At 43.4% G+C, this 19,137-nt stretch overlaps 1 protein-coding gene across 1 annotated transcript in view; it reads left to right on the top strand.

Moving 5' to 3' along the window:
• LOC138249586 (guanylate cyclase soluble subunit beta-2-like) overlaps nucleotides 1–19,137 on the top strand; it is a 278,483-nt gene that overhangs the window by 35,938 nt on the left and 223,408 nt on the right. The window contains exon 4 of the mRNA XM_069203529.1: nucleotides 5,150–5,310. Within this exon, the coding sequence (XP_069059630.1) occupies nucleotides 5,150–5,310 (161 nt within the window). The remainder of the gene's footprint in view (nucleotides 1–5,149; nucleotides 5,311–19,137) is intronic.

The following is a 19,137-nucleotide window of genomic DNA, read 5'->3' as shown; positions in this document are numbered from 1 at the left end:
AGTGAGCTTTATGCCTTCTATCATAACTTTAGTGCTTACATCTGCTCACCCCTATTAGTTCGATTTCAAGGGAGCTTTCTAAGAAGATTCTTGCTTCAGGAGAGGTGAGACCGAAGGAAGCAGGACAAGATGCCAAATGTTTTCCTTGAGTGCACTAGCAGATTATGCTGAAGGCTGAGATCATCAGCCACCTCTAAATCTGCACCACCACACACACAGCCACTCCTTAACTACTCTCTCTCCAAGAGCAGGTCAGTGTATCTGGCATTGTAGCCATTCAACCACCAAAGCATTCCTTGGAGTACAGTTTGACTATATTGCCTGTCCGGCATCCCATGAAGCATTTGTCTTCAGTCGTGGACCTCCTCTCATCTCCCCCTTAGCTGCTCCTGTGGAATGCCTCTTGCAAATAGCAATGCGGGATGTTTCACCATGTCAATGCGCGCCTCATGGTGGCTATCTGGCTGTAAGGCCTGCTAGTCGCCACTGGTACGCTCATCCTGCTGTTAACTGTCTCCCGTCCCTAAAAGCAGAAGAAAATAACCTCTTTTATCATATTTTCAGCACTATCCTTAGCACAAGAGAAAAGAGCAAATCACGATGGCTTATCTAGGGTGTTGCTGTTCGGTTAAATTTTTAGGCAAGTCATTTATTTATTTGTATTGTATTTTAATTTATTTTATAACCACCAAAAAAATAATTACTGCAAATACCCAGTAGGAGTGCATAAAACAGCAAATAAAGGAATACATTCATCAAAACTGTGTGCAAGAAAAAAGGCAACTTACACAAATTACCAGTTCACAAGTACACAAAACAGTTAAACACTCACATTGTCAAACGAGGAAAGCCTAGTGCCTCTTCTCCATTAGTCTCCAAGAGGCTCTTTGATATTCCATGAGATCTCCAAAGAGAGTGGCTCAAGAGTGTATCTAACAACTTTGTTAAAACCGTTCACAAATTACAGAGTGGAATTGTGCACAAATAACAAGTGATTTTGTGTATTTCAAATTTTAAATTACTTGTATACACTTAAAAAGTATCATTAAAGTGAACCCCCATCAAACATTTTTACATTTTTAACCCCTTCACTGCCAGGCATTTTCCCTCTTCGGTGCTGAACCTTTTTTGGGCTATTTGGGGCTGTTCGCACTTAGGCCCTCATAATTTTTTAGCCACATAAGCTATCCATGCCAAATGTGGGTCCTTTTTTTCCAACATCCTAGGGATTCCAAAGATACCCAGAGTGTGTGGATACCCCTGGATGAGACCAAGAAATTAGCCAAAATAGCTGCAATTTCGGTTTGTTTTTGGAAAAATATGAAAAAGTGCTGAAGAAGAAAGCATGTGTTTTTTCCCCTGAAAATGGCATCAACAAAGGGTTTGTCGTGCTAAAATCACCATCTTCCCAGCTTCCAGGAACAGGAAGACTTGAATCAGAAAATCACATTTTTCAACGCAATTTTGGCATTTTACTGGAACATATCCCATTTTTACTATTTATTGTGCTTTCAGCCTCCTTCCAGTTATTGACAGAAATGGGTGTGAACCCAATGGTAGATCCCGGACAGCTAGACATTTCCGAAAAGTACAGAAACATCTGAATTCAGCAAGGGGTCATTTGTTTAAATCCTTCAAGGTTTTCCTACAGAAAGTAACAGCTGAAACAAAAAGAAATTGTAATTGAGTTGAAAAAAACAGCCATTTCGGTCCATGTTTCCTTCTGTTACTTTTTCCAGCTATGGCAGATTTTTTAAAGCAATTACACCTGCTGGACTCTTCTGGGTCCAGGGATATATAGGGCTTGTAGGTTCATCAAGAACCCTAGGTACTCTGAGCCAATAAATGAGCTGCACCTTACAATGGGTTTTCATTGTATACCGGGCATACAGCAATTCATTTGGTGAAATATAAAGAGTGAAAAATAGCTATCAAGGAAACCTTTGTATTTCCAAAATGTGCACAAGATAGGTGTTGAGAAACAGTGGTTATTTGCACATCTCTGAATTTCGGGGTCCTTGTACTAGCATGTGCATTGCAGGGCATTTCTCAAGTAGACTTATTTTTTACACACTGTCTTACATTTGGAAGATAAAAATGTAGAGAAAGACAAGGGGCAATAACACTTGTTCTTCTATTCTGTCTTCCCCCAAGACTCCTGATAAAAATGGTACCTCACCTGGGTGCGTAGGCCTAGTGCCGGCGACGGGAAACACAACATGGACATATCATATCTTTACAGTGAAATCTGACCAGTTTTTTGGAAAGTGCCCAGGGGTGGATTTTGGTCTCTAGCTCACCCGGCACCTAGGGAAACCTAGCAAACCTGTGTGTTTTTGAAAATTAGATATCTAGGGGAATCCAGGCTGGGTTGACTTGTGGGGCTTTCACCAGGTTCTGTTACCCAGAATCCTTTGCAAACCTCAAACCTTGGCAAAAAAAAAACATTTTCCTCACATTTCGATGATGGAAAGTTCTGAAATCTAAGGTGAGCCACAAACTTCCTTCCACCCAGCATTCCCCCAAGTCTTCCGATAAAAATGGCATCTCACTTGTGTGGGTAGGCCTAGTGCCCGCAATAGGAAATGCACCAAAACACAAAGTGGACACATCACATTTTCCCAAAGAAAACTGACCTGTTTTTTGCAAAGTGCCTAGATGTGGATTTTGGCCTCTAGCTCAGCCAGCACCTAGGGAAACCCAGTAAACCTATACATTTTTGAAAACTAAATACCTAGGGGAATTCAGAATGGGGTGACTTGTGGGGCTCTCACTAGAATCCTTTGCAAACCTCAAACATTTCTGGAAAAAACACTTTTCCCTCACATTTCAGTGCTTCAAAGTTCTGGAATCTGAGAGGAGTCACAAACTTCCTTCCACTCAGCATTCCCCCAAGTCCACAGTAAAAATGGTACCTCACTTGTATTGGTAGACCTAGTGCCTGTGACAGGAAACACCCCAAAATGCAACAGGGACACATCAAATGTTTACATTGTTTTTTGGAAAGTGTCTAGATATGGATTTTTGCCTCTAGCTCAGACGGCATCCAGGAAAACCTACCAAACCTGTGCATTTTTTAAAAGTAGACACCAAGGGGAACCAAGGATGGGGTAACTTGTGGGGCTTTCACCAGGTTCTGTTTCCCAGAATCCTTTCCAAACCTCAAAATTTGTAAAAAAAATACTTTTTCCTCACATTTCGGTGATGGAAAGTTATGGAATCTGACAGGAGCCACAAATTTCTTTCTATAAGCGCTTCCCCTGCCATCCCTGCACGGGGGTGTGTGTGGGTGCAGGAATGGTTGCATCCTCAGCAGAGCAGCGCTGAAGCCGAGGATGTAACCATTACGTCCACGGCACCCAAACGACAGAAATACACTCTTTAACCTCTAACACACATTACCTGAGGGTGGAGTTGTCATCATAAATAGAGCCTCTTCATAGGTCGCCCAGGCGACCTATGAGGCCTTATAATGAGGCAATATATTTGTTTCTCGATGATTCTAGCCCAGTGTAGAAAACGAGACATGAACCAAGCCCTGAATCACGGAGTCCTTGACACCCACCTCTTTTTCACAGCAATTCATATCTATTGGGAGCAGACCAAATTTTAATTTCATATACATACTCAGTACCTGAGGTTCCGAATTAGTTCTCAATTAGAACTGCATCACACCATGTGTTGCGAATAAACAATGAATTTGTCATCTTGAGATACCACGACAATGAGCCAGATAGCTTTGATAACTTTTTAGCTTCATTACCTTATTCAATCTCCAAGACATCACTTAAACTCCTTTTTCAGTGAGGAAGAATAAAAAGTCTACCTATAAATACCATATTTTGGAGTTCCTGTCACTTCTTTAAAAACACTGGCAGGGTTTATAGTTGCCCCTTATGAAGACAAAATCTCTTTCTGGACACAATTCAAGAATGTTTAGCTGCCTAAAAAAAATCAGATCATGGGCCTCACTCCAGGCTGTGGCCTATTATTCCCCCAAGTGAGAATAGACAATTATTTGACAGGTAGTCAATTGTTCCTTCCTTATTGGTTTTAGGTGCCTTAGTAATCCCTTTAACGATCAATAGATGTTTGTCAAATCCAGTGCTTCCCTCCCTCATGGCAGACATTCATCATGTCAGCCACTTCAGGAAAGAGGGGGACAAATGTGTTTGTAGTTCCTCCATGCCATAGTAAGCATGGCGGATCTGTCATCGCTCATGTCTGCTCTTAAGTTAGATCCAAATCATGGCTTTATCTCTAGGACACTAGGAGGCATATTTATGAGAAGCTTGAGCCGCCGTTGCATCAATTTTAGCACATCGCTGCGTTACCTAACTCTGTGTCAGGGAGGCATTTCATGGGTGTTGAGGTGTGTTTTCCCGTACAACACCCATGGATTTTGACACATCCCTAGATTCACAAGATCCTGTGAACCTGGGGATGTACCAAAACCTTACAGCTCCCAAGGGGAGGGAAAACAAGGGGAAATATCTTAATATTCTGCAGCACACATGGAAAGAGGAAAAAGCCTCTCCAGGATTATTTTTGTGCAGGAAGGTGCTCCTTCCTGCGCAAACACAATTCTACCAACAATGTAGACAACCTTGCACCATAGTGCAACGGTGCCTGTGTTAGCGCTAGGCAGCCAAAACGGCATCAGCGCAGTTTGAAGGAACAGTAACGTGCTATATCACATAGATACAGTGAATTCCTACTCTTTCCATTTATTGCAGGGCAGCACAGCAAGATGACTTACTGCCCTTCTGGTCCAAAAGTTCGTAAATTTGGCCCTAAAAGAGTAAATGCACTTTCCTCTCTAGGAGTTTTCTTCAAAAATGCCAATCACACACAGAATAATGCTGTTGCAGTCGCCTTTACATGAGAAGAGGTCACATGATTTTCCCATGAACATTATCTTTAATTAAAGGTAGAACTCTCAATTTTGTCTTGGCTAAAGAATTTATTAAATCTGACCTTACTGCGGCAGTACCATGATGAAACGTAAAAAATGCAAACTCTCAAATGTTTTCGAACATGGTTTAGGCTGAAAATGTTATATTAGTCCCATTTAAAGCAACTTTGCTGAAACTAAGGCTGCTTTTTTGAAGAAACTCTTCAATTTCTTTACATATATGTTTCCATTTAGATGTACCACAGGAGGCTGTACTTAAACTTTTTGGAGAATATTTCTTCAGTTTCTGTAAGATGTCTGGCTATGACAGAATGCTGCGCACTTTGGGTGGAAATCTCTTGGAGTTTATTGAGAATCTTGATGCACTTCATAGTTACCTTGGATTGTCTTACCAGGTACAGTATAGTAACATTTGTTATTGCAGTACACCATGGGTTCACAGGCTACACACAACAGATTTCAAATGTTTCATTCTTTTTTTCTTTGAGCATAAGATTGGTTGAAATAGCCACACTTACTGAGTATCTGAAACTCATGTTTTTCTATCAAAACTGTACCTCCTACTGCCGCGGCGACGGCCACCAAAAGACCGTCGCAGCGGCTACCAGCCATCTGCCGTATCATGACCACAGCCGGATTTCCTCCAGAAGGATGACGGAAATCTGGCTGTGTATTATGAGAATAATATGGCCTGGCAGTGTTCTGCTGGTGGACACTGCTACTGGCAGCAGCGCCTCATCCTGTCTCCTGCCAGAGGACACCCTGGATCCAGGTAAGTGGGTGCTCCTACAGGGGAGAGGGGTGGAGGGTGTTGTGTGTGTGGGGGGGTGTGTGTGTATGTATGTGCATGTGTGTATGCATGTGTGTGTTGCGTGTTGTATGTGTGTGCATGTTTGGGGGGGTGCGTGCATGCATGTTGAGTTGTCTGAATGCGTTTCTGCATGTATGTATGTAAGTGTGTGTGGATGTGTGTGTGAATGGATGTATGCATGCGTGGATAAATGTTGGAATGGGTGTGTGTATACGGGTGTGCGGGTGTGCATGTGTGAAGGGAGGGGCGTGTTTGAAGGGTGGTCTGGAGAGGAAGAGGGAGGGTGGGGGGAAACCTGGGAGGGGGCAAGGAAGACCCCTATCAGTGACAGGGACGGATTCCCTGTCACTGATAGTGCCTACCGCCATGGTTTTCGTGGCGGTAAGGATGCCACGAAAACCATGGCGGTAGACGGGGTCATAATCCCGCAGGCGGGCAAGTGACGGCCGCCGGGCTGGAGATTTAAGTCTCCAGCCCGGCGGTCGTTACCGCTGTGGAGGTCGGTGTGGTACATTGGCGGTTTGGCTAGCCAAAAAACCAATGTCATAATATGGAGGAAAGTACCGCCAGCCTGATAGCAGTACTTTCCTCCATATTAACGCCGACCGTCGGGGTCATAATGACCCCTGTATATCACAAGGTGGCGAATATACCTATGACTTTAACAAGTATTAGATTTTATCAGTTGAGTTGTACCTGGGAGCCGCTGCTCTTCACTGTTTAAGGTACTGGGTCACAGCCTTTGTAAACTTTATATTATACTAGGGACAGTGTGCAAGTTTTAAAGGATTTATTTGTTATTTTCATATGAAGTAAATCCTGGGATTCTAACATGCATCAGACTGAAGACGTGTTACTAATCAAGATCTCGCTGTTGTATGATGAGAGAAAGTTTTGTTTAAGAGACTGGCCAAGGAACCTGTAAAATACAAACAGGAGTTACTTGTGGACCAGAGAGCACTGCCTCTGGTCCCTCACGGGTCTAATCCATCATCCTCTCTCTTTAACATATGGATCTCCTCCAGTGCACCGATGCAACTCACAATTTGCTAAAACGTGTGGATTATCTGGGTGCAATGGCTTCACAATTCCAACCGAGTGTTTGGGTGATGTAGGTGTAAAAAGGTGGCCAGTGCCTAAGGTTGAACACCTACAAAATGGAAGTTATGGTGGTGGACAGTTCTGTCGACCTCTGGGGCCTCTCACCTTGACCCCAAGAGATGGGAGACTATCCTTCTTTGTTCTGGTCAGCACACTACACTTACCGCATTTACGGCATTAAAGAATCTTGATATGCATCCTTCCCGCCTTGACACAAAGGGGAAACATTTTAATCATACACCTCTGCTTTTACGTTTTGAAAGGACAACAGCAATTCACTATCACTTAGGCTATCATTGTCTCACTGAGCAGCACGAGGTTCTTTGACTACACAGATGCCCGTCAACATCATGGTGCTCAGATGGACGGCAGTGTATCTATAATATTGAAATCTCTTCATCTCTAGTATGTGGCACTGAGTGCAAAGTTTAAGGCATTCTGCACCATACACTGCTGTGTAAATGGCACCTTACCTCAGTTCTCCAAAACTCTTGGTCAGGCACATGTCTTTAAAACATTGCAGTGCCTGTTACAGATTCTTGTGTGCCGCAGGCGAATGAATGCAGATTCTTCCTTTCAGTTCTTGTCCCTAAACAATGGTGCAGTCTTCCTGCAGCTTTTCAATGAATTGTTACACATTCTGAATCAATTCCAATTTTAAACAAGCATTGCCAATGCCAATAGGACTGGCTTTAAAGGCTGGTGTGAAAGTTTTGTTTTATTTTTAATTGCAAGCTTGTACAACATAAATAAACAGAAAAAAGAAAACATGCAGCGATCTCACATGGCTGCCAAATGCTTACAATAAAACATGTACAATTTAAATATCATTTGCTTATGTCGTTACTTTGCTAGTGATATTTATTTAAATAAGAAGCCTTTCATTTGTGCATTCTACTCATATTTAACCCAAATAATAGACTAAACAAATAGCTAGTATTTAAAGTTATTATACAAAAATAAAATGAAACAAACTTTTAATCATATGTGTAACTGAAGCTCGAAGGAACTATTTGTCAGTGCATGTGAACATTGTGCACAAGCTTTGTACCATCACTTAAAGAAAAGGGAGACAATGTGCTGACCAACTGTCCCATGCTCTATTCCATGGAGGTCGCAAGCTAAATGTGAATGACCATTTAACACATCAGTGGATGAAGCTTGCTGACCAAAGGCTACATATGCATGTATGTATGTATGTATGATTTGTTTTGGAAATAATAATCTCGCAAGATAGCACTAGGCTGCCTCAAAGGTCAGGCCTAAAAAGGAAATAAACCCCATCTAGTTTAAAAATAATAATTAAGCAGATGAGGCCTATAGCCATGGTCATTGGCTTGCGATCATAGCCAACTCAGTCTTGCTGTAATGAGTATAATAAGCTTTGCTACGTTTCAAAAAGTACAATCCAAGCACTCTTTTTTGCGAAAGCGCACAACTTCAGCCCAATCAAATCCTTTACTCAGGTGTCCCAATATTTAGGTGGAGCATAATCCCCTCTCTCAGTAGAACCCTGAAAGTTTTATTTTATTTTATCACGTTTGGTCCAGAGACAGCTGCATTGTAAAGGCACACCTAAAAATGCATTAGGATCAGTGAAGATCTCGGCATCTCATACATTTCTTGAACGCACAACACCCTGAAATTTAAAGTTAATGATGGAAAGGGGGGCATCTCTGCTGCTGCCACAGATAAAACGTTGTAATTTATCTATTTATAATAATGGGATTCTGCAATCCCAGTATGGAAAGTCTTACTTTCTTTATAATCGGCGACATGTGACACATGGAGTCACTAGTTACAATGAAATTATGTCAGAGCTCAACTGTAATAATTGATTGCAGTGAAGTTCTGACATCAGAATGCCTTCTGCCAGAGCAAGGAGCCAAGGAAATACAGGTCAGATCACGAAGCATACTTAAAGTAGCTGTTTGAAGAACGAAACCAAAACCTTAATTTTTTTCTGCTCTGTTTTATTAGCTGTATCATGACAAACAGAAGGGGAAAATTTATGGCAACATGTTCATTTTTTGCACTTCTAAGGTAGTTATAGAAACATTAGAATCTTTCTGCATGTTTCTCCACATTCTGAGGTACTGCACCTTTTTTAAAAACAACTAACTTTTATTAAACTAATTCTAATATCTTTTTGCAATAAATATATAACCATTTTTTTGAAGTGTTTAAATCTTCTCCTGAGATTCTAACTTAATTCTTCATATTTTCAAACATTCTCTCCCTTTCTCATTAAAGAGCTAACAACAAGGATTTAAGTGGTGTGTGGGAAAGCGGATGGCGTTACCATATATACTAAGCAATAAAGTACTCCTGCCATACATGATAAGAATATTGTAAGTTACATGGGAGTGCGATAACTGTATAAAGAAGTTCCTCTCTATGGTCATGGAAATTCCTCTGTGTCTTACAAAATCCTTATAATGTATAGCAGAGCATACTTTATCCCATATATCCAAGACACTTTAACCGCGTTTTAGTGCCATGTTATTGAGCCTTTACTAGGCTGCCATTTTGCTGCTGGCTCATGCAGCTGGATAAATAAACAAAATAATCACAGCTGTGCGGAGGGGAAGCAATTTTTCTGGGGAAGCTCACAACATCTGCCCTATTCAAAACATGTACTTCAACCCATTAGGATGTGGGCAGAACCAAACCCTTTTCTGTAGTACTCCTTAACGCACTTTTTTTAGGTTGAGCATATGAGACCTGGCGACAGCTGCGTTGTCAAACCAGACCCAAAAACTAGGTATAAATAGACAGATCTTTTTATGACTTTTTTGTAAACATATTTTATTGTCTTTGTAAATGTGCACCATTCTTGCACATAGTTGGGCAGCAAGCATATCACGCGACCTCTCCAAAGGGTAGGATGGACAATGAACAATGGGAAAGAATATTTAACCATTGGAAGGATGTCCCTAAAACCATTTGTCCACCACCACAAAAGTACAGCAGTACTTAGCAATGGTTACATTTTGGAAGCATAGTCTACAAACAGGTGAACAATTCAATCCCAGCCGAACAATGATCCCATCCATCCATCTCCTTTCCTGAACTCCTGTGGTGTCTTGTTTCGCATTATAGTTAGATGGCAAAGAGGTAAAGTGGGTGACTAACATTCTGATAGATTCCGATAACCAAAGATTTTAATCATTATATTCCTTAACATTTATACATTGTCATTTTTTCTCTTATTACTTTTTTACTTTCATCCTACATCTTCTCCTTACAGGTTGAGGATGGTGGGATAATGTTAGCCTCCGCTCTCTTTAATAAAATCAAGATTCTCTTTGCATGTTAATAGGAAAGTCGCTATTTCATTACAAGACCAGAGGCTGCCATTATGCATGTTTAAAGCCATCTAGCGCCATACAACTTACATGCTCCACAGGTCTAAAGTAGAACTTTGCAAAAGTATTTGCATTTGACCAGTCTGATGCTTTCAAAATCTCAGGCACAGAACCACCTGCCCAGAAAACCTTACTAGCCAATTCACCTCTGGAACAATGGGCATCACACCTGGAAAGCTCCACACCTGCTTCACTCATAACTGATGGTTCATCTGGCAACCTTAGCAGTAGATGCTGCTTTATAACGTCTAACATAACACAATAGCAACTGATCTTCACTGTGTTCTCTAAACTCCAAATTCTTTTTCTCATACGCTCTCATATAATTCACCACGCATAGCTTTTCACATTCTCAAATAATTATAACTCGTGCCCTAAGGTAACTAAACTCACACCCTTGCCATGCACTGCTGCTTACCGCACAAATTACAGCACTCATGACATCTTTGATAACATCATTGATGATATCAATGTAATATTTTCGTAACATTTTTTCGAAAAAACTGTGCACTTGCGATAACTCTAACTGTAACTGATGAATTTCTATCTTGTGCGGTTATATACTGTACTTAAAACCAGAAATAGGTCCGCATGCAGTTAGCGTCCTTTCGACAGGCGGCAGAGACGGGGTGGCGAACCCCTAAATTTCCAACAAACAGCTTCCTTTATGCAGAAAGATGCCTTTGCCACATGGGCCCTCATTCTGACCCTGGCGGTCGGCGGAGAGACGGCGGTCGAACCGCGAACAGACCGGCGGTATTAAAAATGGCATTCTGACCGCGGCGGTCCCCGCCGCGACCGACCGCCACTTCTCCACTCCGACCGCCACGGCGGTCATGACCGCCGGGCTGGAGTTTGCGCACTCCGGCCCGGCGGTCGTCCCAAGACCGCCAAGGGTATTATGACCCTGCCTACCGCCGCGGTTTCTTGCGGGCGGGAACCGCCGTGCGAACCATGGCGGTAGGCACTATCGGGGCCAGGGAATTCCTTCCCTGGCACTGATAGGGGTCTCCCCCACCCCCCACTACCCACCCGAGTCCTCCCCCCACACCCTCCACCCCCCTGCCACCCCCCAGAGGTGGTACGAACCCCCTCCCCACCCCCACCCCGACATGCACATACATGCACCCCGACATGCACACACCCCCAACATGCACATATACACACCCCCTACACACACATACACAACGGGGACACATACCCGCACACATACATGCAGACATGTGCACCTGCCGAACAGCACACATTACCCATAGACACAGCAGCACCCCCCGCCCGCATACACGCACTCACACACCCCCTCTACACACTCAAACGCACACCCCCATGCACGCCCACATCACACAACACCCCCCCACCCCCTCCCCTCACGGACGGTCAACTTACCTTGTGCGTTGGTCCTCCGGGAGGCGACGGGAGCCATGGGGAGGTGACCGCCAACAGAAGACCGCCAACAGAAGACCGCCACACAGAAATGTGGGTCGTAATTCTGTGGGCGGTGTTCTGCTGGCGTGGCGGTGGAGGTTGACCAGTCTCCACTTTCCCGCCGTCCGCCAGTGTGGCTGCTGGCGGTTTTCCGGCGGAACGCTCCCAGCGGTCAGAATGCGCACAGCGGCATACCGCCGCGGTCGCCGGTCTTCACCGCGGCGGTAACTCGGCGGTCTTGCGAAAAGACCGCCAAGGTCAGAATGAGGGCCATGGTGTCTTCTTCATTCAAAATCACTTTATTATGGCACACAAACAAAAATACTCTGCGCGTTTCGGGAGTCACAGCTCCCTTGCTCACGAGTGATCGCAGTCCATACTTCTCTTTCCATATATTCCTGCAACAAGTGCTAACAACATAAAAAACGGACTCATAACATTCCTTCTAATTCGGCGACCATCTTAGAACTTGCTTTTTGTAAATATTAAGTCATATACATTATATTAAATAATTACTTTTTAAACAGTTACTTTTTTAACAATTGCTTTTTTAACAGTTACTTTTTTAACAGTTGCTCTTTTAACAGTTACTTTTTTAACAATTTCCTCTTAACACCTTCTTCCCCATCTCAAATTCGAATCGCTGGTTACTAAATCATATGATACCCTTATGTTTCAACAAATACACCTTCTTCAGTACCAGTTTATAAATACAATTTCTTACTCAAATTTTACTCAAATTATTAATCAAAATAAACTAACCACAAAAACAATGATTATACTTCACCAATCGATCTCAAATCAGATATAATAGCTCTCTTGCATTTCCTGGTCATAAGAATCTTCCCTTCTGTAGAGATAGAGAAAAATTAAGAAAAAATAAAAAAACAATATAGAATTAAAATTAAAAGGCACATAAGCACCATTGTTCATAACACATTATACACAGCTGTAGTGTAGCCATTTTTAATGTAGCTTTCTGCGCGTTTGCTTAAAGTATTAGGCCTATGTGCACTTTGCCCTAGATGCATTTGATTGAGCCTCGCACTGTTATTTTACAATAACCAGTTTCACGGTCTTGTTTTATTTTCCTCTATCACACTGTTTAGCTTACTTCAGCACTGAAGTTCTCAAACAATACATTCTTGCTCGCTCTGTGCTTCAGTCAAGGATACAGTCTGGTACATTGCCGATAGACGTGGTAGAAGTTTAGTCTTTAGGGTTCGTAGAAAGTACACATTCTTACGTAGGGACGTTTCTTAGAACACCAGCGTGTAAGTTATAAAAACACTTCCTAGTCCTGGTACACGTAAGAGGGAGATTTGGACCAGGAACCCACAACTAGATGCTGACTGCCCTGTTGCAGATGCTGATCCCGATCACAGGCCTTTGCTCAGGTATGAGGGTCGATGTCATCCCGGGGGAACCTGAAAGGCAGGCTTAGAGCTTAACATGCTGTGCTCAAAATATAACTTAGAGAGAGAACGTAATCTAGTTGCACTATGATAGCATTATTCTTATGTTTCACTCTCCTTGTTACTATTTCAATCCTACTGTGTTGTATGGTTCAGGTTATTGCGGCTCACGCCTTGTTATCTAAAATGCAGTCGTTTTATTAAACCAATCTTTAAAACTCAAACTGCCTTTTGTCATTTATATATGAGACCACACTCTGTATGAGAGAACTGGTTGGGACCTGAGTGACCACGACTTCCCTGGGAAGCACTAAGATGTCATGCGCTCGACTGCCCAATTGTCTCTTCCTTTTGGGAGAGATAAGGCACTGCTAGTTAGCCGGAGCTCAACCCGGATTTGGGGTGACAAGGGTCCTTCGCCGTGAGTCAGAATTAGTCCCCCACACTGTGAACGATCTTGCCGCCCGAAAATCCAGTAGTCTCATTAGGATAATGAGAGCCTACGCGACATGGCGCCGCCAACGATTGGTCTGCTCTAATTTTCGGGTCCACCAGTCTCTCTCGGTCTCATATACTATAATGATCCTTCAGTTCCTTTAACGGAGACGTCCGTGGCACTGAGGACTTCCACCAACGCGGTATAGGTAACCCTAATTATAGCGGATGGTTGTTCAAGCTTGAACCTTAAAATTAAAGCCTCAGTCTTGGTGTGCCTTCTCTGAACTCTCGCTGTTTTTCTAATGGCTAACCCCAGGTAATACAAATAGCTCTTAATATGAGACAACCGCTCACAGCACATTTGCTTGCACATGGTCTTACGATCCAGGGTGGTCCAGTCACGTTTGTGGTAGCCGCCCACGCAGCCTATAGAACAGAACTTTTTTACTCCTGGGTCACATTTCCAGCAGTTGATGGGAATACAAATACATTTCACACATATACGGTTTTGAACGCGCCTGGCCAGTACAGGGCGTACGCATACCTAGAGATACCTCTATCTTATCAAGAACATAATAATTGGCTTGATAGCGCCCTACCCCATACAATATTGCCAGTAAGGTTAGGTCCACTGAGTAATGATGGTCCAACCTGGCCTTTATTGGCCACATATACACCACATCCTGCGGTTGCAAATATGCCGGTGGCTGAAGTTCGTCGTTTATATACAGACTTAACGACTACATATAGACGTTTAGTACAATTTGTGATGCAGACACTAAATACAAACCCAGCGCGTGCTGCTCCAGCACAACCACATGCAGTAACACCAGGCATAAACCCGGTGACTGTACACTCTATCATGGGTAAAGTTCCAGCAAAACGGGAGGAGACTCCTTTTTGGCTGGCACAGAAAATCAATACGCTGGAGGCGGTATTTCCCCATACGGGACCTCAGGACAAACATAGAATATTAACTATGCGTTTACCATTTGGCATGGTTCACACAGTGGAACATTGTAATACATGGGGCACGGTGTTTATCGCGCTCTATACAACGGCACACGGTCACCGACCTTGGCCAACCTACCGGAAGTGCTTAAACAAATTCAGGATGAATACGGGGCTGCCCCGGCCTTAGATTTAGGAATGCAACTGATCAGCAACTTTGCCACAGTTTCTTCAATAATACTAAGTAATCTTAAAGGGGAGGCAGTGGCACTTGCGGTGCGTATGCGTCTTCGGGACGTCCCGCAACTAGATCAGGAGCAGGAACTGCCAAAAATAATAGCGGAAACATATTCCAGTATCGGTCGAGATAGCCTAGGGGCTAGACCGCAAAAACCTCAGTTTTAAGGAAAAATTAGTAAAGAAAATGCTATACAGCAACCTGAGGGTAATAAGAAGCACTGGGAGAAAAAATAACAGACACCTAAAAAAGAAAGGGGAGAATCTCCGCGTACGGAGACCCCGCAGAATAGGTATAATCTCAGAAATAGGGATAATTTGAAAACGCCTGATAGATATCAATACACTGATACACGCCAATCTCGTTCCTTTCAGGACTCATCGGAAAAGAGAAATGAGAGAGGTGGGCGGTCAGAGCGGAGAACAGAGTACGTGAAACCAAGACAGGAATCACAACGCTCTTCGGAGGTTTCTGTCAAGAAGGAAGAGAAACCGATACAACAAAAACTACAGTTTAATAAGAAAAAGGTGGCGGCAGTCTCAGTTAGACATGCCACTCAGGAAGAGAGTTCTCTTGAAGAACAAGACATGGGCACTAGCACTGCTAGACAGCGCGGCAGAGGTCACAATAGTTCGCCGGAATCTTCTAGAGCATCTGGAGGTGAAAGCAACTGATGACTTCATACAAGTTGAAACAGCAGATATGCATGTCTCTGAACCCGATAGGGTGTATACAGTGACTTTACAATTGGAAGGAGACATTGAACGCACTATACATGCAATCTTTTGGGATCGTGTAGTAAAGATATATGATATTTTGCTGGCTGAACAGGATTGGCCACATGATTTTGTCCTCACCTGCCCATTTGGGGAGGAGGTTATTAAACCTTCGTTCTCACCCCTTGTTCCAGGGGAACTCTCAGAGTCCTATTGCATCAAATGGGCTCTAGCACAAGCACCTGCCTTATATAGAAATCACGTAGGGTGGGATAGGGATTCTCCATATCATGTAATTCCGATTAAAGGTGAACCTCAGCCACAACCGCAGTATCCCATAAAACATGAAGCAAGGGCACCTGTGAGAGAAATACTTACACAACTGGAATACCAGGGGTAATTGAACCCTGTGTCTCACCGATTAATAATCCCTTATTCCCTGTAGCTAAACCGGACCATTCATATAGAATAGTCTTAGACTACAGACATTTGAACGGACATACACGTACATACGCTATACAAAATTCACATAGCGCCGTACTGATGAATAACATTGTGCGGAAAAAATATAAAACGACTTTAGACATCTCGAATGGATTCTTCTGCCAGAATATTGCACCCGAAAGTAGGGATTTAACAAGCTTTAGCACGTTAGGCTCCCAGAAAAATTCTGTCCTTTGCCTCAGGGGTATAAGAATAGCCCGGGACTGTTTGCGGCTCGTGTGACTGCAATTTTACACGAGTTGGACCCTGAAGCATTGTCATATGTAGATGATATATATCTTACGGATGATGAGTTACTACAACATTTAAGACTGGTAGCCCGCATTGTTGTAGGGTTTGCCAAAATTGGCCACAAATTTAACTTCAAAAAATCTAAAATTGCCTTCTTCAGCGTCATATTCCTGGGATATGAGCTGTTGAATGAAGGTAAGAGCCTAGCGCCACAATTTTTAGAAAAGTGTGCACAATTGCAACCACCTAATACGATTAAGAAACTCCAATCATTGTTGGGCTTTCTAAATTTTGGCAGAACATACATTCCTGATTATGCTACACGTAAAAAACCTTTATACAAATTAATCCGTCCTGATTTTTCAAGCAAATTCTGGACAATTGAACATACACATACTCTTCGGGAGTTACAAGCAGATCTCCTAGCTGCAAAACATTTACATACACGGGACAATAAGACGCATTTGGACATCAGGGTGATAGCTGGGGCCATTGGGTTTACGTATGTCACATTTAATGAAGGTGAGACAGTCCCGATAGGATACAAGTCCCACTTGTATTCGGCAGCTGAACAACGATTTGCACCCACTGAGAAAATTCTCACTGCTGTACAGATGGCTGTTATTAAAGAACGACCTCTTGCCCAGGGTAAACGCATTATTGTCGTTTCCCCTATTCCGGCCCTGGAGGCTGTTACAAAAGCTAGTGTTCATAACGCAAAAGCACTGCACCCGCGATGGATACAATGGGCTACGTCTTTAACAGCCACTGATGTAGATTACATTTTTGACCCAAAATTACAAACTCAAGAATTTCTGCAATATGAAGTTGAATATCCTATTCCCTCTGACACGTTGCCTATTGATCAATATCAAGTAGTCATGTACACCGATGGCTCGGCGCAACCGGCAGTAGGAACAAAACACCAATATTCTGCTGCATGTGCGGTAGTGAGCGGCCATATGGAGGGGGAGAAATTCTGCCCCCAACATACTTATACACAAACCTTAGGGGATTGTACGGCACAATTGGCTGAGCTGAAAGCTCTATTGATGGCATTAGAACATACAGATCCGACACAGTTCACACTGATTGTTTGTGATTTGTATTATTGTGTCCAGTCTTTTAATGAATACCTACATTACTGGCGCTTGAATGGGTTCAGAGATTCAAAAGGCAACACCATAAAACACAGACTACTGTGGGGGAAGGTAGCAGACCTGAAGGAGACGCTACCCAAAGTCCATGTTGTACATACTCTTGGACACTAGCACGTTGGAATACACGTTGCTGGGAATACTTTGGCTGATGAAGCTGCAAAGTCGGCAGTGGCAATTGCCACTGTGGCTGCAGTGACTCGTTCGAGTTCCAAACCAGACACAGAGATTCTGGCTGCCATAAAGGCTACGGTTGATGGCACGCCCTATCCCAAAGGATTTCCTAATAAATATCAATACTTCATGGGAAGTATGCTTAACGCTGAGGTTAACATACCTAGTGTAGGCATACGCGAAATCCCCAATAAAGTTGTAAGACCACAATTGATTAATGCAGCGCATGAGGGAGTGGCATCTGCACATGCTGGCGTGGCCGCTACAATTTCGCTATTACAGGTCCGTTACTGGTGGTCTGGTCTCTATAAAGAGACTAAGCAGTATGTCCTTTGTTGTGACATCTGTCAACAAATTAAAGTTTCAACAGCTAAGCGCCCGCCGCAGACACCCCTCTTAATATCCAACAGACCATTACAATGTGTGTACTTGGATCATTGCGGTCCACTAACACCGGATAGTGCATACGAATATATACTAGTCGCTGTTGATTCTTGCTCCAGATTTGTGTGGGTGTGGCCACCGCGCTCGTCTGACGCTTGAACTGTTATTAAAGATTTGCGTGTCTTTGTCGGTACATATGCAGTTGCGGAATTCCATTCGGACCAGGGCCCTGCTTTTGCCTCAAGGGCATTCAGGGACACCATGGCTTCGTTGGGGATCCAGCTCCAGTACTCGTCTCCATTTCATCCAGAGGGAAATTCTGTTGTGGAGCGATTAAACCACGATTTAAAGCAATCCTTAACTGCCAGAGTCTTAGGTACGGGTTGTAGTTGGCTAACCCACCTGTATGGAGTTCAGAGAGCACTAAATAACTTGCCTAGAAGGTCCCTGGGGGGGGGTCGTACTTCATATGAGTGCCTGTTCGGAACACGAATGTTGGTTCCGTATCTTGATGGTCCTGGTGTGGAGGTGGCGGAAACGCCTTTTGACATAAATGATCGTGTCACTGTTTTGCAGGAATTACAACAGTTCTGTGAAGATAACTCTTCTAAAAGTGCTGCCTCCACAGGAATTAAGGATGTGCCAGTAACACCTACTGGTTGGATTCCCAGAGTTGGGGATCTTGTGCGTGAAAAGGTTGCAGTGAAAAAAGAATTTGGCCCTTCTCATCGACCACCAGTCCCTGTGTAGGGGATACACGGAACGAGAACTGTTATTTTACCACCGATGCCAGGTGCCAAAGAAAATCGCTTTGTTTCTGTTGACAATGTCAAGATACAACATGTGGCCGATTCTGCACAGCAGACCAAGAGGAACGTCCAGTAGTTCCCGAATCCCTCTCACTACTGGGGAAGATGTTCCGCTTCAAGTTATCTATACCAACACTGTTGCCTCTCTGAGCTTGGGGAGGGTGGATGATGATCTTGCATTAGTTCCACTGACAACAAATAACTTAGAAACATTTGATCGAGTCACCATGACTACTGACGTGACGGATGGTGCTATCTACAGTGTACCACCGCGAGAAACACCAACTCCTACATTGAATACGGCAACACCTTTTGCACGAACTGCCTCTGGGTACTTTGCCAACAACAACGATGGTCTATCGGACTCATTTGCCTCTTCGACTACTGACCTGTCAGGTCCACGTAAGCTGATGTGTTGGCTTAAAGATACGTATTTTGTTTTTCCTTGGAACTATCTGTGGCTCTTATTGACTATGTCAGCATTTTTTCTCTACATAGGG

This window comes from Pleurodeles waltl, chromosome 8 (assembly GCF_031143425.1).
Source record: "Pleurodeles waltl isolate 20211129_DDA chromosome 8, aPleWal1.hap1.20221129, whole genome shotgun sequence".
NCBI classification, from domain to species: domain Eukaryota; kingdom Metazoa; phylum Chordata; class Amphibia; order Caudata; family Salamandridae; genus Pleurodeles; species Pleurodeles waltl.
Note: the sequence above shows the minus strand (reverse complement) of the source record. Positions and strands in the feature narration are given on the sequence as shown.